The sequence below is a fragment of the Mobula birostris genome, chromosome 11 (assembly GCF_030028105.1).
Source record: "Mobula birostris isolate sMobBir1 chromosome 11, sMobBir1.hap1, whole genome shotgun sequence".
NCBI lineage: Eukaryota > Metazoa > Chordata > Chondrichthyes > Myliobatiformes > Myliobatidae > Mobula > Mobula birostris.
Genome location: NC_092380.1, coordinates 59,408,054 through 59,433,755, shown reverse-complemented (window position 1 = coordinate 59,433,755; position 25,702 = coordinate 59,408,054). Strand labels below are relative to the sequence as shown.

The window sequence follows — 25,702 nt, the reverse complement described above, 5'->3', positions numbered from 1 at the left end:
GCAGGCCAGGCAGCATCTATGGAAAAAAAGTACAGTTGACGTTTTGGGCCAAGACCCTTCGGCAGAATATCTTACTATTATAACTTCGAGATGAAAAGTCACTATTGGACAGTCGATTAAAATTTCACAATTTAATGTTTATTGTGTAGAGTTCTGATCACTGAATTATAGGAAAGATGTCAATAAAATTGAGAGCGTACAGAGGAAATTTACTAAAATGTTGCCTGGGTTTCATCTCCTAAGTTACAGGGAAAGGTTGAACAAGTTAGGTCTTTATTCTTTGGATCGTAGAAGGTTGAGGGGGGACTTGATAGAGGTATTTAAAATTATGAGGAGGATAGATAGAGTTGACATGGATAGGCTTTTTCCATTGAGAGTAGGGGAGATTCAAATGAGGACATGGGTTGAGAGTTAAAGGGCAAAAGTTTAAGGGTACCATGATGGGGAACTTCTTTACTCAGAGAGTGGTAGCTGTATGGAATGAGCTTCCAGCAGAAGTGGCTGAGGCAGGTTCGATGTTGTCATTTAAAGTTAAATCGGATAGATATATGGACAGGAAAGGAATGGAGGGTTATGGGATGAGTGCAGGTCGGTGGGACTAGGTGAGAGTAAGAGTTAGGCACGGACTAGAAGGGCCGAGATGGCCTGTTTCCGTACTGTAATTGTTATATATGTTTATATATATATAATATGTGGTTAATGTTGCTGTAATAAAACTATAGCCTTAGGACTTGAACTATTTTGTCTTTCTTCTATTTTTTTTAGATCCACCCATAATTGATGCTGATATACTTGCAGCACTAGCCAAGGATCCAATCACTGTGAAGGCAGGACACACAGCAACAATTAAGATCCCATTTAAAGGGAAACCTTTCCCCAAAATTACCTGGATCAAAGATGGTATTGAGGTTTGTGAAGATCAGAGGACAGATATAGAGAAGAGTCCTACACAGACTGTATTGGTCCTAAACAACTGTGTAAGGGAGGACAGTGGGAACATCAAATTAAAACTTAAGAGTGATTGTGGCTCTGCTTCAGCTAATCTGCAGCTAAATGTCATTGGTAAGTCAAATAGCTGTGGTTATATTTTTCTAACATCATCCTTTTCTCCTCTCTGACCTGCATATATCAACATTGTTCCCAACAACCATGCAGGAACACTTTCACTGGAAGCAAGGCAGTATTGTAAGAAGGTGGTTCACTATCACCTTGTTAAGGTTGATTAGGATGGAAAGGTGTTTTGCACTGATACCTAGAAGAAAATAAATAAACAACAATAAAAAACTACTTAACATTGACAAATCAAGTTTTGCTGTCTTCCAACAGCTTTCCAATATGTTGTTCCCCGATTCTCTTTCTTTTCCAACGAAATCATTCTGCTTTTCCATTTTCCATTTACTTCACACAGATAGACCCAAACCTCCTCAAGGAAAAGTGGAATTCCTGGAACACACTGGGAAATGTATTTCAATGAAATGGAAGGCACCACGTGATAATGGGGGCAAACCTATCACAAGCTTTGTCATTGAAAGGAAACTCGTTGGAAAGAAATCATGGATCAAGATTGGTGACGTTAACGGTGACACCACAAACTTCTCCACCAATAAGGTCGAGGAAGGAAAGGCATACCAGTACCGGATCCGGGCAATAAACTCCGAAGGAGTAAGTGATCCCCTGGATTCCGATGAGGTCTTTGCTGGTGAACCAATTGGTAAGTCCACACATTCCATTTGAATTCCACAATTAATAACACAGTACAGATGGTAGAAGTAAAAATGTTAAAAATAAGGCTATAGGCACATTGTTCTCTCTGTATGAATGGTTCAATGAAATCCAAGCCACATTATTTTTAAATTATTAAATTTAAACAACTTTTGATGCAGTATTACAGATATACGGGCAAATCTATATAAAGATTAATCTATAACAATGTTTTCTCATCAGTTCTGCATTTACCCAACTAATACACTTAATATTTTGCTATACAATTACACAAGAGAAATGTTTGATGCACAGGAGTAACAATGGAGTCAGAATTCCAGTTGGAAGAAAACAATTATTACCCAAATCTGCTTAACAGTAACTTCCAATACAGAAAACTCTTGAACTTTAAATAAATAGCTCATCTGTTCATGAACTAGCCACTTTTCACTTAAAAACATTACCAGATAACACTATTCAAAATCATTTTTCCTGTCTGGATTACTAGTCCACTGGATATTTTCACTAATGCATTTTTTTAAAATTTCAAGACAATTTAATTTCAAGGGGTGCCACTCATGTGTGGTTGGTCCACAAGTACCAAACCAGTAGTATGAAAATTTTCCCTAGTTCCTTTTCCTTTATATATTAAAACAAAAAGATGTAAATGCAAACAACATTCAAGAATATCCTTTCTACTAACACTGCATTTGCTTGAAAGGATGGTCTTTCAAGCAAATCCAGATAGGGTACCTGGCCAAGAACTTAAGACCCATGCTAGTCATCTAGCTGGAGTGCTCACTGAGATCACTAACCTTGCACATTAGCAGTCTGAGGTACCCAACTGCTTCCAGCAGCCTTGACTTATACCGTGCCTTAAGAAGAACGTGGTAACCTACTTCAATTACTATTGTCCGGTAGCACTTGGAACTTTGATCTTAACCGATCATTTTTGGTTTATTATTGTCATGTGTACAGTGTACACCGACAATGAATGAAACAGATACCAGTGATAATACACCTACCTGATTCTGGTTCTGATACATTACAGAGAAAATGTAGTGCAGTTAGACAAATAAAGTGCAGGAGCATCGGCAATGTAGGTTGGGAGGTTAAGGATTCACCCAGGAGGTTCATTCAATAGTCTGATAATAGCAAGATGAAATCTGTCCTTGAGTCCATGGTATGTTTTTGTTTTCAAGCTTCTGATTCTCCTGTCCCACCAGAGAGGGGGAGTAAGAGAATGATCAGGGTGAGAGCCACCTTTGACTATGTTGGTTGTTTTCCTGATGTAGCAAGAACTGAAGCTGAAGTCAGTGAAGGGGTTTGCTTGATGCATGGGCTGTATTCACGACTCCCTGCAAGTTTTTGCAGACTTGGGAAGAGAAGTTGCCACAGCAAACCGTGATGCATCCATATAGGATGCTTTCTATGGTGCGTCTGTAAAAATTAATAAGGGTAATTGCGGACATGCTGAGGAAGTAGGGATGTTGATGGGCTTTCTCGGCCATAGAGTTAATGTGGCTGGATCAGGGCAAATAGTTGGCGAAATTTACATCTAGGGATTTGAAGCTCTCAACCATCTCCATCTTAGCACTATTAATGCAGATCAATTGAGATCTGCTAACCCTGATAGTAGCCCATTCCTGAGCTGATGAAGATAATTTAGCTGGAAAGATTGAATTAGTAGATAAACCAACTAGGAGAGAAATTTTAAAAAGAGGTAAAACTAGAGAAATGTTCATCTGTTACTATAAACTTAATTTCACTTTTTCTCTTGTCATCTTTAGAGACAGGCCTCTTTTCTCATTTTTCATTTTAAAATCTGTTTTATTAATTATTATTGAAAATCAACAACAAAGAAAATTACATCAAAATAATCAAGACAATATATCCATATGTAGAAGAAGAGTTAAACTATTAACCAAACTGAACAGTATATCAATAATAAGAAAAAAAAACAAAATGTTAAAGCTACTTTTTTTTGGAGAAAAAGAAAGAAAAAAGAACCCCTACTAACTAAAACAAAAAAAACCCCTAATAACAAAAAAAAATGGAAAAAAGAACCCATCTGGAGCACAAACCCGGAGCTATACGCCATAAAAAAAGACATCAATCCGCCAATCAAATCCATATACTCAAGCATCAGAAAAGGACCATCTTTATTAACTCAAATCAAATGATAATAATAATAAATGACAGGTCTCTTTTTTAATCAGGTCCTTTTCCATCATAAAATTCTACAGCGTCATTATCCTGTTGGGCTTACAGTGATTAAATTATTTTACAACAAATCTTTATTTTTCCATGATATTCTCAGAGTCACCTGGAATGCCATCTCAGCCGCAGGTTACAGATGTTTCCAAGGATGCAATCACCATTGCATGGACACCACCAGCACAGGATGGAGGTGCCCCGGTGCTTGGGTATATTGTGGAGAGAAGGAAGAAGGGCAGTCATCATTGGATTCCTGCCACAAAGGAGCCAATTCAAGGTTCGCTTCTGGCTGCTTTATTTATTTTTTAGACTTTCCCATTGTCAGGAAGATAATGGTCAATTTCTTGTGGTTCAGGTCATAGGTCATTTTCTAAGCGAAAGATCCCTCATTTAAAATATATATTCAATAAAGGCAAAGGTGCACTCTCTTCAGGATGCTGTCCTTTTTGGAGTACAAGGCCAAAAGCATTGGGCACATGATGTAAATGTGACTGGTATTTCCTCTCTCAATGACCTGAATTAAGAACTTTTCCTGTCACATGGAAGTAATGAAGCCTAAGTGTCGGAGTGCTTTCCTTTCTTCTGATGATGCAGACATCAGTCACAACTTTAAGGTTTCTGCTTCCTCGTTCTTCACCGACCTATTGAATACCTCTTACAATTTCTCTTGTTGGGGGGTACAATAGTTTTGATCAGCAAATAACACCTACCCTTGTTCATTATAAATGTATAGTTCCTTTCAGGGAGAAACACCTTGATTCAATATGGATGTAGTTCTGAAGTTCTTCTAAGGAATGTGTGTCTTTATTTTTGAGTGTCCTTAACACTTATTTTTTTTCACAGTTTTACCATTTTAATGAGGAAGAATACATATATTCTTTCCTTGGAGGAACTCGGTAGTCCAGATGAAGGGTTTCAAAATTTCCCTCCAAAGGTGCTGTCTAACCCATTGAGTTCCTCTATGTTTAGTGTGTTGGTTCACATTCCAGCATCTGCAGTGTCTTGTGCCTGTACCTTCTTTCCCAAATGTAAATAACGTAAGGATACAATGAGGAAAGTAGCTGAGGACAGGTACCAAGAAATCTATCACCTGTCGCTTATGAGCAACACATTGTACTCCTTTTCTGGATTTTGGTTTCAAAAATGTTAATGTGATCACAATCTCCTTAATATTGTTAATCTGTGAAAATTAACCAGCACTAACTTCAGTCAACGGTCCAACTCTTAGAGCATGGCTGACTTCTAGAACAGCATCACTGCTACAAATCGTTGAACAACAGCTGGAACACAGTGTATAGTAACAACTGCTCAGGAGGTGCTATAGTAACAGGAGTGGGCCTCTAGATTCACACATGCTGATTAGAAAGAGTAATCACCCCATGAGAAACAGGGATTACAACAAACTAAAATTAAATTGAAAGAAGTTAAATCAATGCCAGGATGAGGCTCTGCAGAAATAAAAATATACAGTTAATTCTTCATTTTCTTGAATATTCCACATATCCCTTGATTCCCTTAATATGTAGAAATCTATCCATCTCATGTTCATATGACTTCAATAATTAATCCCCTATAACCCTCTGGTGTAGAGTAATCACTGTGCTGAAATAAGATGTGTTTGTGTGCAGACAGGCAGGTAGACCGACAAACACAGGTAATACAAACACATGCATGCACATAGTCACATGTTGCACACACCTGCTTGAAAGCCAAAATTTAAGCAGCATGTCGTGACATTCCGACCATTTTCTGTTTTTATTCAGATTTCTATCACCTCTAGTATTACGCTTTTACAATATTTCTTTACAGTTCTCTAACATATAGTATATAGGCTACTCCCAATACTCTCATATACCATATCTCTACTTCACATGCTGCTGTTCCAATACTTACACACCCTTCACACATTTACTACTATTCAAGCACAATAGCTATTTCAATCATGCATGTGTAAACACAATAGTCTTCCCTCCTGTTTAATGGCGAAGGGTGTTTGCGATGGACATCAACAACAGCAAATTGCAAAGATACACATCTGTTTTTCTAAATTTTATTCAAAGATACAGCATGGTAACAGGCCCCAATGCCCAACAAGCCTGTGCTGCTCAATTACACGCATGTGACCAATTAACATACTAACCTGTGCATCTTTGGATGTGAGCATGCAGAGGAATCCCATGCTGTACAAACCCCATAAGGGCAGTGGAGGAATTGAACCTGGGTCTCTGGCACTGTAATACCATTATGCTAACCACTACATTACCTCGGGAGAGAACATCCAAGCCATCATGAGCTCAATAGCCATGGGAGGACAGGAAATCCTTCATCAGCAAACTGTAGTGCATCATCAGTTGCAGGGCCTTAGGCATAGTCCACCATCAAAGTGAATGATACGTGGTGTGCTGGCTCTTCTCAGGCTGTTAATCAGATTAGCTCAACTCCTCTAAAATTTGGCAGGATTTCATTCAAATCCCAGCAGTAAGACTCATTGCTGGAGCAACAAATTAAACCTGAGCAGCGACTAAAAGAATTTAAAACCCTACTTTGATGTTTTTCAACTGTTGTAGAGTCATTCAGTCATTCCCAGACATAAAGTGATGTGAAAGTTGTTTACCTAATGGAGATACAGGTAAGTTGTAATAAAATTGATAGAAAACATCATGTGGTTTCTATTTAAAGTTGCTTTATATTGATGTGGGGTTGTGGTAATTTGACATTTCAAATTTATGGGATAACAATATCTGTTGTAAGGGAATGTATGTTTGTGAGTAAGTGGCAATGTAGCTACCAGTGCTAACTTTACTTTATTTGCTACCATCTATTGCCATCCATTTCCTCCTCGTCCACCTTGTCCTGCTGCAGCAGTGACTGCTGAGCAGCTCTCAGGGGCTTTGTTCTTTTGGTGACAAAACTCTGCTGCATGTAACATGTGATAACAGAGCACAAGATCCTCTAAATATTGTGCAAGTGGTACTCCAGATCTACAATGGAACCTAAATCTCATCGTGAGGATCCCAGGAGCACTCTTCACTGATGTGTAGTCAGCTTATTGCATAGGCTCTAACAGCACCATGTGACTTGATGCACAAATTGAGGTGATGAGGTATTTTGTAAGATTAAATTTTTCAAGTTGATTTGAAACATACACGTTATGACCCCTGTTTTGGGGGAAGTGACTACGCTATTATACTGCTGTTGAAGATGCAAAAAAGCATCGTGGAACCTCTTTGCTGTGACTTGGAAGCATTGTCTCTAAATCCTACATCCTTCCCGGTAAAACTATATGTATTTCTCATCCAGAAACCAAGTTCACTGCTGATGGATTGCTGGAGGATATGGAGTATGAGTTCCGTGTTACAGCAATTAACCGTGCAGGAATTGGTCAGCCGAGCACTGCATCCAGCTCAGTGGTGGCCAGAGACCCCATCCGTGAGTAACAAGATCCTTACCTTGTTTACATAACCTATCTTAAATCGCTTCTCTACCTGGTGTCAAGCAGCCAGTAAAGTTTTGTAAACAGTACAAAAGTTTCAGCGTCTGATAACTTTCTAAATGATCTCCAGATTTTTTAAGCTAAATTCAAATTCTTAAATTTGCATGGAAATTATTTAGGCCCCTGTGATACTGATCTAACCCAATATTCAAAACATTACAATCCCCTTGGTTTTAAGCAAATTGTTTTCAATTAACTGAACTCCAACATGCTGGAGGAATGCTGGACGAACTCAGCAGGCCAGGCAGCATCTATGGAAAAAGTACAGTCGGCATTTTGGGCCGAAACCCTTCAGCAGGACTAGAAAAAATACGCTTAGGAGTAGGTTTAAAAGGTGGGACACAGAGAGAGAGAACCACCGGGTGATAGGTGAAACCTGGAGGGGGAGGGATGAAGTAAAGAGCTAGGAAGTTGATTGATAAGATTTGAGAGAGAGAAAAGGGAATGGGAAATGAAGGAGGAGGGTTGGGGGTTAGGTGCCATTAGCGGAAGTTTGAGAAATCGATGTTCATACCATCAGGTTGGAGGCTACCCAAACAGACTATAAGGTTAAGTTCCTCCAACCTACATGTGGTCTTATCACGACAGTGGAGGAGGCCATGGATGGACATATCGGAATCGGAATGGGAATGGGAAGTGGAACTAAAATGGATGGCCACTGGGAGATCCCGCTTGTTCTGGCAGATGGAGCGTAGATGCATGGCGAAGTGGTCTGCCAATCTACGTCGGGTCTCACCGATATACAGGAGACCGCACCGGGAGCACTGAACAGAGTAAATGACCCCAACAGACTCACAGGTGAAGTGTTGCCTCACCTGGAAGAACTGTTTAGGGCCTTGGATGGTAGTGAGGGAGGAGGTGTAGTGGCAGGTGTCGCACTTGTTCCACTTATGAGGATAAGTGCCAGGAGGTAGATCAGTGGAGAGGGATGAATGGACAAGGGAGTCACGTAGGGAGCGATCCCTGCAGAAAGCAAAAAGTGGGGTGGGGTGAGGGAAGGATGGGCTTGGTGGCAGGATTCCGTTGATGGTGGCGGAGGTTTAGGAGAATTATTTGCTGGTCGTGGAGGCTGGTGTGGTAGGAGAGGACAAAAGGAACCCTATCCCTGGGAGAGTGGCAGGAGGATGTGGTGAAGGCAGATGTGCGTGAAGTGGAAGCAATGCAGTTAAGGGCAGTGTTAATAGTGGGGTAAGAGAAGCCCCTTTCTTTGAAAAAGGAGGACATCTGCTTCGGTTTAGAATGAAAAGCCTCATCCTGAGAGAAGAGGAGGAGATGGAGGAATTGAGAGAAGGGGATGGTGTTTTTACTAGTAGGGTGGGATGAGGTGTAGTCTAGGTAGCTGTGAGAGTCCATGGGTTTGGATTAGACATCGGTGGATAAGCTGTCTCCAGAGATAGAGACAGTGAGATCGAGAAAGGGAAGGGAGGTGCGAGAAATGGACCAAGGGAATTTGAGGGCAGGGTGGAAATTGAAGGCACAGGTGCAGGAAGCAGCACCAATGTAGTCATCGATGCAACATAGGAAAAGTACAGGAAGGTCACCGGTGTAGGCTTGGAACATAGACTGTTCCACATAGCCGACAAACAGGCAGACATCGCTGGGACCCATGCGAGTGCAGCAATCCATAGATATAAATACATAAGATCGCTTATATACATAGATTGATGATAAGTATATCCAATTATGCCAGGTGTAGAGGTATGGCTACATAAAGTGACTGACAGGAAATGACAAGGTAGTGGTGCTGGGACGTGTGGAGGAGTGGGTTAGTAGGTGGCATAATGTAACTGTTTTTGAGTCTGGCGGTACGGGCATGGATGTTACTGATGAGAGTGGGACAAATAGCGGTTGGGATCCTTCGTGATATGGTTGGCCTCTTTCTGTATATATGTCCTTGATAGTAGGTTGGCTGGTCCTGGTGATATATTGGGCAATTTTGACTACCCATTCTAAAGCCTTCCTGTCTGCTACAGTACAATTTCTATACCATGCAGTGATGCAACATGCTAAGATGTTCTCTGCTGCATGTCTGAGAAGGTCGTGAGTATTGATGTGCATAGTTCAGCTCTCTTTAGCCTCCTCAGAATGTAGAGACATAGGTGAGCTTTCCTGATTGTGCAGCATGCATTCTGGGACAATGGGATGTTGTGATAGACATTCACTCCCAGGAGTTTGAAACTGATTCTAGTTTCTACTGCTGTACTGCTGATGTAAAGAGCGGTGTGAGTCCAAGTTCTCCAGAAGTCATTAACTATCTCTCTTCCCTTATTGAGGAAAAGGTTATTTGATGGCACCAGGCTTTGAGGTCTTCCACCTCCTCTCTATAGACCATCTCATCACTGTTGGTGATGAACCTCACCACCACTTTTGTGTCGTCGGCAAACTTGACAATGTGATTACTCAGCTGTTTGGCTGATTTTAATTTTAAATCAAAGTAAAATATACAGTAAGAATTAAAAATCAGTCTGGCTCAGGGAGAAGAATCTTTATGTGTATCCGGACTAGGCAATGGATCTTCACCATTACTAAAGGCGGATGCACAGCACTTGATGTCAGAATCTAAATACAATAAATACAGTTTCCTCATGTTAATCAGTAAGTCTTCATGGTCGTGCAGAGTAATGTCATTTTAATTCCTATTTTCATTCCTGTTCCAACATGTCTGCCTATGGCCTCCTCTTTTGCCACGATGAAGCCACTCTCAGTGGAGGAGCAACACCTCATGTTCCATCTTGGCAGCCTCCAACCTGGTGGCATGAGCATTGGTTTTCCCTTCCTGTAATTTTTTCCCTTTTTCTCCCTTCTTCTATTCCCCACTCTGGCCTCTTAACTCTTCTCCTCACCTGCCGATCATCTTTCCCGGTGCCTTTCCTTCTTCCCTTTCACCCCCAGTCCACTCTCCTCTCCTGTCAAATTCGAGGAGAATCGTCATCTGTTTATTCACTTCTATAGACGCTGCCTGACCTGCTGAGCTCCTCCAGCATTTTGTGTGTGTTACTAACGTAAATGTATGCCATTACATTACCAGGCCCATTGCCTTGCAAGCGCTTCATGATGGATTCGCAGCCGGAAAGCATGATTCAGACTTTGGCCTCCCTCAAGTTAGAGCTCATTATTACAGAGATTTCAAAGGCATAATGCTTCAGAATAATAGTAATTTCTCGAGTAATAGGTTTTTCAGTGCACCTGAACAATGCTAATATGGAAATCATTTTGCTGTGAATTGAATGCTTTCAGGTTGAGTTGTTCCAAAGTAACAATCGATAATAATTTTGACTTTGTCACTCAGGGGCTCCCGGAAAGGTGAAGGATATTAAGGTGACAGATTCTACCAGCTCAAGTATCTCCCTAACCTGGGAAAAACCAGAGATGGGTGATGAGCCTCAGGGATATATCTTGGAAATGAGGGCTGATGATGCTAAAGAATGGACAAAGTGCAGTAAGATCCCCATTACCAGCACAAATTACACAGTGGGAGGCCTGCAGGAGCGAGGCAAATATTTCTTCAGAATCAGAGCAGTAAATGAAGGAGGTGTGGGAGAACCTACCGAACTTAACAAGGGCGTATATGCCATGCCACCACCAGGTAAATATTGTTTATTTATTTAACTTTGCTGAGAAAACAATTTCTTAGAGGAACATGACTCTAAGCAAAAGCTGAAGAGGAAGTCTTTGATTTTACCTATTCCCAATCTTAGATTTTGTGTTAAATGTATTTTATCACCCTTATTCAATTTTGCTTTGTATGTTTACCAGAAGGTTGGTTTAGAATATTAATGAAAAGTTAAAACAATAGTGTGAGACTCTATAAATTTATACCTAAATAAGAACATTTTGAGCATCCAGTCCTAATGATGCCCTCTGAAGTGCAGAAGGCTCTCAATTTCACCATCAACTATGATAACACTCTTTATTCATGGTAATCAGGCACAACATAGTGAAAGAATAGTCAGCCACCCACAAGAATTAGCAGCACCCTGCCTGAGGCTACTAATGTTTATCTAGGCCTCTCCCAGGCACAGACTGGAGAGTGAGTTTTGATCCTGCCTGTTTCCTAAATTAGATTTTTTGTTAAAGCTACCTTTTCACCCTTATTATATTTTGCTTAACATGCTTTCCAGAACAAGTTCTTATACAGAATATGAACTTCAATTTGAGTCATTTTTTCAAGAAATGCTAAGAGTCTGACGCAATTTCCTAGGGATTATGGTTGAAAAGTACAGTGCTTCCTTAGTAATGCAGTGATTTGAGATGGCAGTTCACATGAGTTTTGACAATCAAGCATTACCATTTTCTTTATGTATGGCTTTAAAGGGGTGATTTTTGATTAATTCTTTCTAGGCAGTCATCAAAGTTAGTAATGATATAACCATATAACCATATAACAATTACAGCATGGAAACAGGCCATCTCGGCCCTTCTAGTCCATGCCAAACTCTTACTCTCACCTAGTCCCACCAACCTGCACTCAGCTCATAACCCTCCATTCCTTTCCTATCCATTTGGGTGTCCAATTTAAATTTAAACGACAACATCGAACCTGCCTCAACTACTTCTGCTGGAAGCTCGTTCCACACAGCTACCACTCTCTGAGTAAAGAAGTTCCCCCTCATGTTACCCCGAAACTTTTGCCCTTTAACTCTCAACTCATGTCGTCTTGTTTGGATCTCCCCCACTCTCAATGAAAAAAGCCTATCCACGTCAACTCTATCTATCCCCCTCATAATTTTAAATACCTCTATCAAGTCTCCCTTCAACCTTCTATGTTCCAAAGAATAATGACCCAACTTGATCAACCTTTCTCTGTAACTTAGGTGATATCGTATGCAATTTTAAAACAGTAATCTATCACTAAGCCACAAAGGATTCTGTAGCATGTGATCTACTGCTCTTGTTGCATTGGTCGGATTTAGACTTCCAAACTATAAGAGAGATATTATTTAGTGTTTTCTGTGCCTAGATTCATTTATTTTCAAATGACCAGTTAGATTATTGATTGAACTAAGAACTTTCAGAGTATAGTAACTTGCCAAAAGGGAGGCATGAACCTCTATTTGGTCCTATGACTTTGTGTGACATTGCTATGTGATAGAAATCCTCCCTGTGACGCATTTTATTTTATTTATAGCTTCTCCCAGATTTCTGGATGCCAGAATGCCAAATGGCATGGTGGTCCGTGCAGGTGCAGCATTGTGCATTAACGTGGGCTTCTCGGTAAGTCAAGAGTTTCAGTTCATACAGCTACTAGAGGCAAAACTATAGTGTGGGTTAATAATATTAATATTCCTTGAAAGATGAATCTCAATAAAGAAATAAGATTTGACTTTAACCTTGTCTATCCTAGATAAGTTGCAATAATATAGAGCAGAAGACATGGAATAATTCTCCTGTAGCACTACTGGCCTCATTCTCATTTCATTGTCAACTGATTACTCACACAGAGCCTAACAGTTAAAAGGAAACATTGGCCTATTGGCAAATATCAAGCAGACCAGCATTGCCTCCTTTGTGCACACCATTTAAATGGGTCAATATTGCACTTTATTTAAGTTTCTATATTTTAATTGTACAGTACTCATCGAAGTTGGCTGTAAGCCTTACTATGTTCCTGGTCCTTGCTGAGTCAGCAATCCAGCAGAAAAACTGAGCTATGCAGTATATTTCATATGGTTATATGGAGATTTACCAACTCACTGAGATCCGTGACATGCCTGGGTTCTAGACAGCCTAGCTGTGGTCCATGGCCCTATTCCGCTGAGATCCAGTAAAGGACATGAGCGTATCAGACATTTAGGAGAATCAGGATCACTGGAAAGAACACTTGGAAGACGACTTCATCTTGACTCTGGCCTCAACCTGAGGGCATTAGAGTTTATCCCACAACAGTCTTTTAAGATTGGCTTTGTTGTCATTCCTGAAGTTGAGAAAGCTATAGCCCAAATGACAAATAACAAGACCTTAGGAACAGGCAGCATCCCCGGTGATATCCTAAAGCTGATTGGTGATGTCTGGTTGCAATCCACAACCTTAACCACACACATGTGTATTCCACCACACTGCCCTCCAGAATTAAAGTTTCATGAATGGTCTCCCCATACCTTGGGAGGTACATCTTGGCAAAAGAGGAAATTAGTGATGAAATTAATCTGAGCCTTTACTGCATCAACACAGCCTTGAATTGATTGAGGAAACAAGTATTTGAATTCAGAACTGGTGCAAAACTCATGTTCTTCTGGCTAGCAGTGGCTCTTGCCTTTCTGTAAGTTTTTGAGAGCCGAACTTTCCAGGGAATAGATTCATCAGTGCTCTCTCCACAGAATTCACTGAGTTCACTGGAAAGTTAAGCAAAATAATGCCAGTATTTTCTCCCTGCTAACATTGTCAATATTGAGGCCCAAGTTACAATTGGTCGACAATGCTGAGCAGGCCACATAAACTCTGTGCCCAATTTCCTGGGGTGGTGGGGATGGATCTTGTTCAGAGCAGAATTTCTGTTTGATTCAGCAGTTCACAAAGCACTTCGGCTGATACCCTGAAAGTTACAGCTTGTTGTCAACTTAATTCCAGGAATGGTGGAATCTTTTCAAATACAATACAGCTTGAATCTATGACTGAATAAATAGTTCCTTCTGTCTGCTCTATTCTGAAATATACAGATGTTTGTGCTAGTTTTTGAGAAAGTAAGACACTGCAGCAACAATAAATAAATGGAATGCTTCGTCTAATTTTGTTACCATTTGTTGCAGGGCTCACCTTTACCAAATGTGATCTGGCTGAAAGACGGAACTCCCACCAAAGGCAGAGAGGCAATTACAAAAGGACCAAATATGTCGCAGTTTTTGATTTCGAGTGCCCAGAGATCAGATTCAGGAATATACAAGATTATGCTGAAAAATGACTACGGAGAAAAGTCCCATGATATTAGAATTCGAGTTGCAGGTATAATAACAAACAAAGCCACATTTGGTACTGCAATATCAAGCTCATGTTCACCAGGTCTACTCTCAAGTCAGTGCACACCTCATCAATATATTAGTTGCATTTCAGTTTTTCCTTCTATTGAATAATAGCATATCATTATCAGTAAATACCTTCCATATTAAAGGCACAACAACAGCTCCATGCAATTTGATCAGCATCTGAGTTCTTCACACTGTCGCTAATGAAGGGTTTTACACTATCCATAAGCGGTGTCCTCATTTTTTCACCAACTTGTCTCCTTTCACCAACCTTAAGCTGAGTCGCTCTCCAACAGTAACCCAGACTCCCACTCTATCTACGGATGAATTCCTCACATTAATAACAACTCCTCAAACACAACTCAGAAACAGGCCCCGCAACCCAACTCCTCCATGCTGATCAAAATGTTTCTCTGAGCTCAAGTCTTTCTGAATTAGTCCTAATTGCCTGTATTTGGTCCATATCCCTCTAAGCTTTTTCTATCCAAATACTTGTACAAATGTCTTTTACACAATGTCTCTGTACTCACTGGCAGCTTGTTCTGTATCCCCACCATGCTCTGAGTGAAAATGTTGTCCCTCAGGTCCCTTTCAAATCTTTACACTCTTTCAAATCTATGTCCTCTAGTTTTCGCTGATCCTACTCTGAGAAAAGGACTGTGAGCATCCATCTTATCTTTAGTCCTCCTGATTTTATAACCTCCTGAAAGGTCACCCTTCAGGCTCCTACACTCTTCAGAAAAGAAAGGTGCAGTCTATCCAGCCTCTCATTATAACTCAAGCTCTCCTGTCTTCGTAACATCCTCATGAATCTTCCCTGCATCCTTTCCAGCTAGTTACATCCTTCCGGTAGCTAGGCAACTAGAACTGTGCACAGAACTCCAAGCGTAGTTTCTCCAACGACTTGTACATCAGTAACATGACATCCCAATTCCTAAACTCTGCAATTACTGAAACTGCAGAGTTGTGAACACAGCTCAATATGGAAACTGGCTTTCCTTCTATGGACTCTTTCTAACCACTTGCTGCCTCAGTAAAGCAGCTGGCATAATCAAAGAGCCCAGCCACCCCAAACATTCTCTGTTCTCTTCAGTTCCCATTGGGCAGAAATTACTAAAGCCTGAATGTGTGCACCACCAGGGTCAAGAACAGCTTCTGTTCCCTCGTCTATGACAATTGAACAGTTCCATTTTATGATAAGATGAGTTCTTGACCTCACAATCTTCCTCATCATGATCTTATACTTTATTGTTTGACTGCACTGCACTTTCTCTGCCATTGTAACACTTCATTCTGCACTGCTATTTTTTTACCTCCTATTATCTCCGTGCACCACTGTAGTGAATTGGTCTGTATGAACGGTGTGCACGACAGATTTTTCACTGTACCTCAGTGCATGTGACGTATTCAGGGATCTGATGGTAGCGGAGTGAGGGAGGCTCCGTAACACAGTGGTTAGAACACCACCTTGCAGTGCCCATGATCACCGATCGGTGTTCAATTACTGTCGCATCCTGTAAGGAATTGCCTCATTCTCCATGTGACTGTGTAGGATTTCCTCAGGTGCTCTGGTTTCCTCCCACATTCCAAGGACATGTGGTTAGGGTTAGTGAGTTGTGGACATTCTATGCTAGTGACAGAAGTGTGGCGACATCTGTGCACTGGCCTCACTGATTTCATTTGATAAAAGTGAAGCATTTCAGTGCATGTTTCAATATTTCAATATATCTGTCACTAATAAAACTAATCTTTTTTTAACCAACCAATTCACCAATTTACTCAGTGCCTTAAATGGGGAAGTCATGCGTGCTAATTGTCTTCTTCATCACCCTTGTCACCTGTGCGACCACTTTCAGGAAACTATGCACCTATATTTCCAGGTCTATTTGTTCTACAGTAGTCCTGAAATGTTGACTGTGTGCCTTCAGGCTCCTGTACCTCCTCCTTGATGGTAGCAATGAGAAGAGGGCATGTCCCGAGTGATGGGGGTCCTTAATGATGGTTTCTGCCATTATAAGATATTGTCTTTTTGAAGGTATCCTGGATGCTGGGGAGGCTAGTGACCATGATAGAGCAGGAAGAGTTCACAACTTTCTGTAGCTTTTTCCAGTGCAGTGGCCTTCCACACCAAACAATAGTGCACAGGCTGTGATCTCCTGGTGAGGAAGTCAAGGATCCAGTTTCAGAGAGAGGTACAGGGGCCCAGGTTTTGGAGCTGGTTGATTAGAACCGAGGGTATGAGGAACGCCAAGCTGTTATCAATAAACAGCAGCCTGATGTAGGTATAACTATTTTTCTGGTAATCCAAGACCGAGTAGAGAGCCAGTGAGATTGCATCCACTGTAGACCTAATGTGGCAAAAGGCAAATTGCAGCAGGTCAAGGTCCTTGCTTAGGCAGGAGTTGATTCTGGCCATGACCAACTTCTCAAAGCACTTCATCATAGTAGATGTCAGTGCCACTGGGCGACGGTCATTGAGGCAGCTCACCCTGTTCTTCTTGGGCACTGGTATGACTGTCACCCTTTTGAAGCAAGTGGGAACCTCCGACTGCAGCAGTGAGTGACTGAGCATGTCTTTGAACACCACGGGCAATTGATCGGTACAGTTTTTCCAAGCCCTACTCCAAAACATAACAACTAATTGAAAAATAAATAGGAGATTCAAGAGATAAGTTGTGTACTTTAGTTTTACTTTAAGTGAAGTGCACACGTGTCAGGTGGTAGTGTCATGATGAATGCAATTCACGTATCTTTACATATAATTCATAATGAATTATTTGTGAGCAGGAATGCTCAGTTAAACAACATATATACAACATTAGTCAAGTACTACTGAAATATTAAATACTACCAGGTACACAATCAGGGCTTGACGTCTTGTGAGGGTTCACTCTTTAATAAGGTGTTCTGATGTAGGCCTCTGAGACAGAGGTCACAGGTTCACCAGTTGTTGCAGGGTTTCATATAGGTGAAGCTTTATTCTTCCTTTCAAAGCAGTTTTATTCCTCTTTTCAAATTAAAATGGCTGGCCACCGGGAAATCCTGCTTGTTGCAGAAGGAGTGAAGATACCCATCAAAGTGGTCTCCCAGTCTATGTCCTTCCACACTAATCTCCCTCCTGGCACATATCCCTGTAAGCAGCACAAGTGCTACACCTGCCCATTCACTTCTTCCCTCACCACCACTCAGAGCCCCAAATAGAGCTTCCAGACTCATCAGGAAGACTCACCTGTGAGTCTGTCAGGATCATCTACTGTGTCTGGTGCTACCAGTGCGGCCTCCTCTACACCAGAGAGACCCAACATAGACTGGAAGACTGCTTTGTTGGGTACTTTCGTTCTGTCTGCCGGAGTTGGGATTTCCCAGTGGCCAACCATTTTAATTCCACACTCCATTCCCATTCTGACATGTCGGTCCATGGCCTCCTCTGTTGCCATGATGAGGCCACTGTCAAGTTGGAGGAGAAACATCCCTTATTACATCTGGGTAGCCTCCAACCTGATGGCACGAACATCTATTTCTCCTTCCGGCAATTTCTCCCCCTCCCCTCTTTTTCTCCCATTCCCCATGCTGACTTCCATTTTACTCCTTCTCTTCTCCTTACCTGCCCATCTTTCTCCTCTGGTGCCTCTCCTCCTCCTCTTTCTCCATGGTCTACTGCTATCAGTTTCTTTTGCTTCAGCCCTTTTAACTTTTCACCGATCACCTCCCAGTTTCTCACTTCCTCCTTTCCCCCTCACCTGGCTTCACCTATCACCCATCAGCTTGTACTCCTTCCCTCCCTCCACCTTCTTATTTTGGCTTCTTCCCTCTTCCTTTCCAGTTTTGATGAAATCTCTCAGTCTGAAACATTGGACTGTTTATTTCTCTCCACAGATGCTGTCTGGCCCTTTGGGTTCCTCCAGCATTATATATGTGTTGTTCTCTTCATAAAGCATTCAACTTGTGGATTAATTTGTCTCCATATGTAACCATTAACTCTGCAGGTGGATAAATTCCCCAAAATATAGAATTGAGCCCTCACTGGGCAAACATATCCTGTGATACATTGTTATTTGTGGCTAGAGCTAATTTGTTTTTGTTGATTTTGTTTAGGAGATGGGACAGGTCACAGTGAAAGCCCCCTTGTTTCTTGTTGAATGATGTATAATATTCTTCTATATTCCTAAAAAATGTGTATGGCATATGTTTAATGCTTTAACTATAATAGGAACTGTGTCCCTGCTATACTCATCTGAGCTCTGCACTTTTGCATTATGGATTAAGTACTTTTCAAGCAGAGTAATATTCTAAAATAGCCTGTGAGGAAGTTATGATTCTATCAGTGAGCTATACCTCTGAGAATGATCGAGGTTCTATGGTCACTTGTCCTGTGTCAGGATTAATCAATTAATTAGTTATAACATTGATTGATGAGCTTTCCTTCAAATGTTTGGCTAATTAACAATATTTGTACGTCCTTTTTGCAGTAATACATTCCTGAATAATGGTAAACGTTTTAAAAAATAAACAGCAATATGCTTTCTTTTCAGATTTTCCACGTCCACCTACCAACTTACACGTGGTTGAAGAAGTTCCAAACACAGTGACACTCTCTTGGGATCACACTCCAGATAATATAGAGGATGGTCGCGTGCAGTATGTGATAATGAAGCGAGATGCCAGCACTGCAACCTGGTACACTGTAACAGACCGTGTATTTGGTAATAAGTTCACAGTGACTGGTCTGCTGCCAGGCAGGAAGTACTTCTTCAGGGTAATTGCTCGGAATGATATTGGAGACAGTGACCCACTCGATTTGAAGGAGCCATGGTACCTTGCTAGGGACAAAGGTATGCCCTTTGTGCTACTGAATAGCTTAGATATGTAGAGACTATTCCACTGTGAATGTCTAGAGAATTATGTAGTGGTGTCATACACAATGTTCAAGTTTTTGGTATATTAGTTGAAGAAGGTTAATAAAGAATGAGAATTGACTTTTATACACATGGGTTCAGATTGGCATGTTATTTTAAAGAATCAGTGAGTTGAGTATGCTTAAGTTAAATATTTCACGTATCCTATTCACAGAAAAACATTTTTGAAGGATCACAATTTCAATTTAACTATTTTAAGCTTTTTTTTGAGTTCCCGTCAGATATTTATCTAATAAGAAAGTTCAATTATGGCAACAGTCAAAATAAGAGATTAATCTCACTATACTAAATTTACAAGAGAAAAAAATGTTACAAATATCACCAGATTAACAGGAGAGCAGATAGAATTGTTAGCATTCATGATAAAAGGCTGAGATGACAGTGATCCAAGAGGGAAATTAGTAGCAGGACACAAATTGAGACAAATTCATACTGAGAAAGTTACCCCAGCTAACGTTCCGACATTTGATTTGCTTCTTATGAAAATTATTTAAAACTTGAATATTTGACAAATGCTTCTATGTCATGGAGCAGGGATTTAATTACAAAATGGGTCTGTTTATGGAAAATGAAAGTCTAATATTTGCAAGGGAAATGAGAACCAGTATTTTGGGAAAAGGGTGTCCAGAACATATTGCATCTTTCATTACCATGAGGTTCATTAACCCAACTAGACACAGTAGAGACTACTGTTTAACCCTGTCTATATTTTATGTGGTGTGTAATCTATGGAGAAATGAATGAAGAGATTCTGACAATGATTTACATGTTGTTTCTAGGGTAGGAAGGCACTGGGAGGCAGGAGACATTCAAGGTTTTCTTTCACAAACTGAAGCAGAACTATTGCCTAATGTGCTTACCAAGAAGCAAGCATTTTTCTTTGTCCATAAGTAATAGGAGCCCACATTGACATCATTAGTAATTTGTGGCTGTGAATGCAACAGCAATTGAGTAAATAATACTCTCTTGGACTACTGAGAGTGTATTACTGCCAGAAAAGTTATTGTAATCAGATGTATCGACCATATTTCAGGCAGTTTGCATCCTGCTTTGAGAGTCACACTGCACAGAACAAACCCTTCAGTTCACAGTGTCCATATTAGTCATTAAGCACCATGAATACCAAATACTTTTTAAATGTTGTGAGTTAACATGTCTCCACCACTCTTTCTTGATGGTTGTGACACTACTCCAATAGCAAAGCAAGCAGGCAATAATCAAAATCAGTAAATGCATTGGTCCTTCATTTTATTACCCGTATATGTGGTAATTAGCTGCACTGCCATTTGCAACAGCGACTTCCCTTCAAAGTAATGTACTTTGCCATATCCTCAAGTAATGAGATATTATTCAACTGCAAATTCTTTCTTGACATTCTTCCTCTTTCCTCTGCTAGAACGTTTCAGCCTTCAACGTAAGGGATATCAGGAGAAAGAATGGACTCATGCCCCTGTGTTCATTACACCACTGAAGGACCACATTGTTCACTGTGGCAACAATTGTACTATGAGCTGTGCCATTAGTGGCAATCCTCGGCCGAGCATTACCTGGTATAAAGGCAAGGTCCATATCTCCGAGAACCACAAGTATTGGTACACATCCTCGAATGGTGTCTGTACACTGACAATTCCAATTACAGAAATGGATGACGCCGATGAATATACCATTGTTGCTGAAAACCCTCTTGGGAAGGTGAAGTGTTCTTGCAAAGTTACTGTCAATGGTAGGTTCCTGCTTACTCTAAATAAAGATATGCATTCACCATCAGCATGTTCTTACAAATTATCATAGCCATATACCATATACAAACAGTGACCACTTTATTAGGTACAGGAGGTCCTCCTGTACTTAATAAAGTGGCCACAGAGTGGATGTTTGTGGTCTTCTACTGCAGTAGCCCATCCACTTCAAGGTTGAACACGTTGTGCATTCAGAGATGCTCTTCTGTACGTCGCTGTTGTAATGCATGGTATTTGAGATGATGTTGACTGCCTGTCAGCTTGAACTAGTCTGGCCATTCTCCTTAGACCAGTTGTGATCTGGTATACCTCTATCAATTCTCCGTTCAACGTTCTTTGCTACAAGGACAACTCCATCTTCTCCAGTATTGCTATGGCATAACTTCTATCTCCAGTTGAATATTTCATTAGCCCTTTTAATTATTTCCAGCAGTAGTGTCCATGATGTTTTAACATTTCATGTACAGAGGTCCCGAGTCTTTTTGAAACTCAACTGTGTTCAATTGTTCACTGTTTAGAAAGAATTCTGTTTTGTTCTTTTAGCTTTAGATGAATAACCACACAGTTAACTGTGCAGGAATTCATTTAATGCAATTTTGCCTAATTTTTCAACCTTTAATACATCCTTGTAATTTAATCCCTCCGTCTGCAATTTAACCTATCTTAACATCATTGGCAAACTTCGATATATTGATTTCTATATTACTATCTAACGCATTTCAAAATGTGGCAAATTGGTGCAGTTCCAACCTATATCCTTAAAAAATCCTTGGACATTTGGGTAAAAGGAAAGTTTTTCAAAGAAGAAATCTTGTTTTGAAGAAAAGGACATTACAAAATATTACACTGGTCTAGTCACTCCACTATAGGAAGGATGGTGAGGCTTTAGAGAGGATTACCAGGATGCAGCCTGGTTTAGAGGGCATATGCTATCATGAGAAGCTAGATAAACGGCTTATTTTCCCTGGAGCATCGGAGTCTGAGGGGAGATCTGATAGAGGTTTGCAGGACTATGAAAGGCATAGATAGAGTGGGGATAGAGTGGATGGAGTATCTGTTTCCCAGGATTGAAATGTCTAATACCAGACCACATGCATTGGGGGTGGGAGGAGATAGGTTTAAGAAGGATGTGAGGGATGTGTTTTTTTAGTCGGAGTCATGGATGCCTGAAATGCACTGCCTGGTATGGTGGTAGAGGCAAACACTTTGAAGAGACGTTTCGATAGGCACATGGATGTAAGGAAAATGGAGGGATGTGGACATGGTGTAGGTAGGAGGGATTAGTGTTTGGGTATTTTTGATTTGCTTTTTAGCTCTTTTGACACAGCATATTGGGCTGAATGGCCCGTTCCTGTGCTGTACTGTTCTATGTTCCGTTGTAAAGAAAATACTGCAGATAATCCGTCCGTTAGCCCCAGTATTTCAATACTGATGTTTCCATTCCATTCATCACAGTAACTCTCTGCAACAACATTCATGTGTCCATGCAAATCCCAGTTACTATTTGTGATAGTGGTCCCATATCCTAATCCACCTTGCTGTAAAGAGATCTCTCCTGAATTTCCTACAACATTTATTAGTAGTCATCTTCTACTTATACCTTCGTACTCCTGTTCTCTCCAACAAGCTGAAACATCTTCACTATATCTGTTCTATCCATCTGATCAATAAATTTAAAGACCTCGACTAGTTAACTCTTCCGAATTCTCTTCTCTGGGTGAAAGATCTCCATTCATCTCAGAATGTAAAGGGGACTGTCCAGGAGCAGCATAGGATAGACTCAGCCACTCACTTCAAATTAGAAAGTGAATGGTAGGGTCTGCCATGAAAGACTTCAGTTCAAATCATACATTTTTTATTTGTGGGATAGTATACAGTCTATAGGACCATCACAAACCCCTGAATGGATTAACATGCATTTTAAAGAAGTTATTCTCAAAGCTGTGTGTACAAAGAAAGTACAGTAAACTTTTTTGCACTTTCTTTAGTGTCTCATTATCTTTCCATATTTCAAAGTTAGAGCAAATGGATAGAACAAAGAAAATTATTGACGATGTCAATAAGCACAGGATGTGGAAAAGAACATGAACATAATCAAGAACAATTCAATGGAGCCTGATTGAAATGAAGTAAATAATATCATCAAAAATTGTCAAGAAAATTGTGAAAGAGAACCAGCAAATTAATAACAAAATTGGTGTAGAGAGGCATTAGTCAGAGGATTAGATATTTGGAAAAATCAAACATGCAAGTAAATAGAAAAATATACATTTTTTAAAATTTCATCATTTACGGGATGGGGGGATCACCAGCTAAGCCAGCATTTATTGTCCATCCCTAGTTGTCCTTGAGAAGACCGTGATGAGCTACCTTCTTGAACTGCTCCAGTCCCTGAGGTGTAGGTACACCCACAGTGCTATTAGAAAGGGAATTCCATGATTTTGACCCAGCGACAATGAAAGGACGGTGATATGTTTCCAAGTCAGGATGGTGAGTGACTTGGAGGGGGATTTCCAAGTGGTGGGGTTCCCAGTTATCTGCTGTTCTCATCCTTCTAGATGGTAGTGGTCGGGGGTCTGGAAGGTGTTGCTTTAGGAACTTTGGTGTGTTGATGTAGTGCATCTTGTAGATAATACACACTGCTGCAACTGTTCGTCGATGGTGGAGGGATTGGTTGCTTGTAGAAGGGGTACCAATCAAGTTGGCTGCCTTGTACTGGATGGTGTCAAACCTCTTGAGTGTTGATGGAGCTGCACTCGTCCAGGTGATTGGTAAGTATTCCATTACACTCCTGACCTGAGCCTTGTAAATAGAGAACAGGCTTTGGGGAATCAGGAGTTGGGTTAGATGCCACAGGATTCCCAGCGTTTGACCTGCTCTGGTGGCCATGGTTAAACCAGGTCCATTTTACGTCAATGGTAACCCCCAAGATGTTGATAGTAGGGAATTCGGTGATGGTGATGCCACTGAATATCAAGAGATGATGGTTAGAGCCTCTCTTGTTGGAGATGGTCATTGCCTGGCAATTGCATGCCTCGAATGTTTGGAGATTGTTCAAAGTACAATTTTCATCAATAGTTTCTCAATTTAAATGACCAAATTAGCAGTGAATAATTTGAAAGGAACCAGAGGTACCTTATGCAAAGGGTGATTCTGTATGGAATGAGCTGCCAGAGGAAGTGGCTGAGACAGGTACAATGGTAACATTTAAAAGACATTTGGATAAGAGATTTTTCGAGAGGTATGGGCTATACACAGGCAAATGGGACTAGCTTTAATAGCACCTTCATTGGCATGGATGACACGAGCTTCAAACTTGATTCCCTGCTGTATTACTTTCTCACCCTCTCTGACTGTACCAAGGGAGTAGAATAAGTTGCAAAGAAAGGAAGGGTAGAATGAATTAATGGCAAAGAAAGTGAGTTAGGGATGAACAGAGAAAGAGGCTGAATGAAAAATAAAGAAGAGGATGAACCCAGAATTAATTTCTGACTTTGTGTTTCTTTTACAGAAAAAGGTGTTATCTTGATGCAGAACAGCCTTGGGGAAAAACCACGCAGGAGTAAGCACATCATGTGAATTCAGACTGAACCTCAGTGAAGACTGGCATAGATCAATTCTAGCCATGTGCTGTCATTGTGAAGATCAAGCTTACAAATGGAGAACCAATTTTTGTTAAGCATAACAAATTAGGTAAAATTAAAGAATTTACAAAGTATTTTAATATATTTGAATCACTTTCAGAGGCAGGGATAAAATTGAAGTCATCATTTTAGTTAAACGACAAAATCATAAATTAATTCTTGGTTCATTTTTGCTTTTGTTTCTCATTGTATAACTTTCCGGAAGCACTAACTCCTAAAACAGCTAAATTATAACACTTTCTGTTTCTATGAGTGAATTATTATGCAAGTGGGGTAACTACTGAATATGCCGTACTGCAAATATCTTTGGAATCTTGTATCATTCTTTACAATGTCCCATTCTGCGCTCCTGCAAAAGCTAACATTTCTGCTAATTGTAAACATTCTGATCTAAATAAAAGGATCTAGAATTTCTGAAATTATGAATGATGATAGCACATCCTTGAATCACCAATGCAATGTGGTTGTGATCTGATTCAAAGCTAATATTCATTTTCTCTAAGTCTAAATCGTGCTTATCCCTATAGATTTGCTATTATGAGACAACAGTATCAGATAGTTGCTAGTCACCTAAACACATCTGCTATAATAAAATGAAAATAAATCATTGTTTTTTCCCTTTTCTTTGTGAGTGCATACCTGTGTAAGTTTTCATTATGGCTGTCAGATCTCAGAACATTGTACATAAGATCTCACTCAGTTAGACTTTGAACTGCACTTGAGTGCTGTAACCATCTTCTCTGCTAAGTGGCTAGCTTAGTTATTTAATGTTCTTGATTTGATTGAATTAAACTGAACCAAATAAGGAATGACCTTCATCTGTACTGTTCTGGATACATGAATGATTCCAAGGATAGAAACTTGAAACACCAAGATACCTCCTCTAACAGTATATTTTTAATGTAACAAACCAAGGGAAATCTCTACTGAATATAACAGGTGAAAGAAAATGTGAAAGTGGGGTAGATAAGAGAACACAAAGAATGGTTTCAATACCTCATCTATATCATATATAGGACTTACAGTATATAGG

General features: G+C 40.3%; 1 protein-coding gene across 1 annotated transcript in view; it reads left to right on the top strand.

Annotated features, from left to right (window-relative positions):
- Window positions 1–24,700, top strand: part of LOC140205509 (immunoglobulin superfamily member 22-like) — a 74,525-nt gene extending 49,825 nt beyond the window's left edge. Inside the window, exons 14-23 of the mRNA XM_072273123.1 lie at window positions 766–1,062; window positions 1,409–1,711; window positions 4,022–4,195; window positions 7,219–7,347; window positions 10,701–10,997; window positions 12,540–12,625; window positions 14,158–14,350; window positions 18,903–19,202; window positions 20,683–21,009; window positions 24,537–24,700. Coding sequence (XP_072129224.1) covers window positions 766–1,062; window positions 1,409–1,711; window positions 4,022–4,195; window positions 7,219–7,347; window positions 10,701–10,997; window positions 12,540–12,625; window positions 14,158–14,350; window positions 18,903–19,202; window positions 20,683–21,009; window positions 24,537–24,604 — 2,174 coding nt within the window. The 3' untranslated portion in view covers window positions 24,605–24,700. The remainder of the gene's footprint in view (window positions 1–765; window positions 1,063–1,408; window positions 1,712–4,021; window positions 4,196–7,218; window positions 7,348–10,700; window positions 10,998–12,539; window positions 12,626–14,157; window positions 14,351–18,902; window positions 19,203–20,682; window positions 21,010–24,536) is intronic.
- Window positions 24,701–25,702: the final 1,002 nt, after the last annotated feature.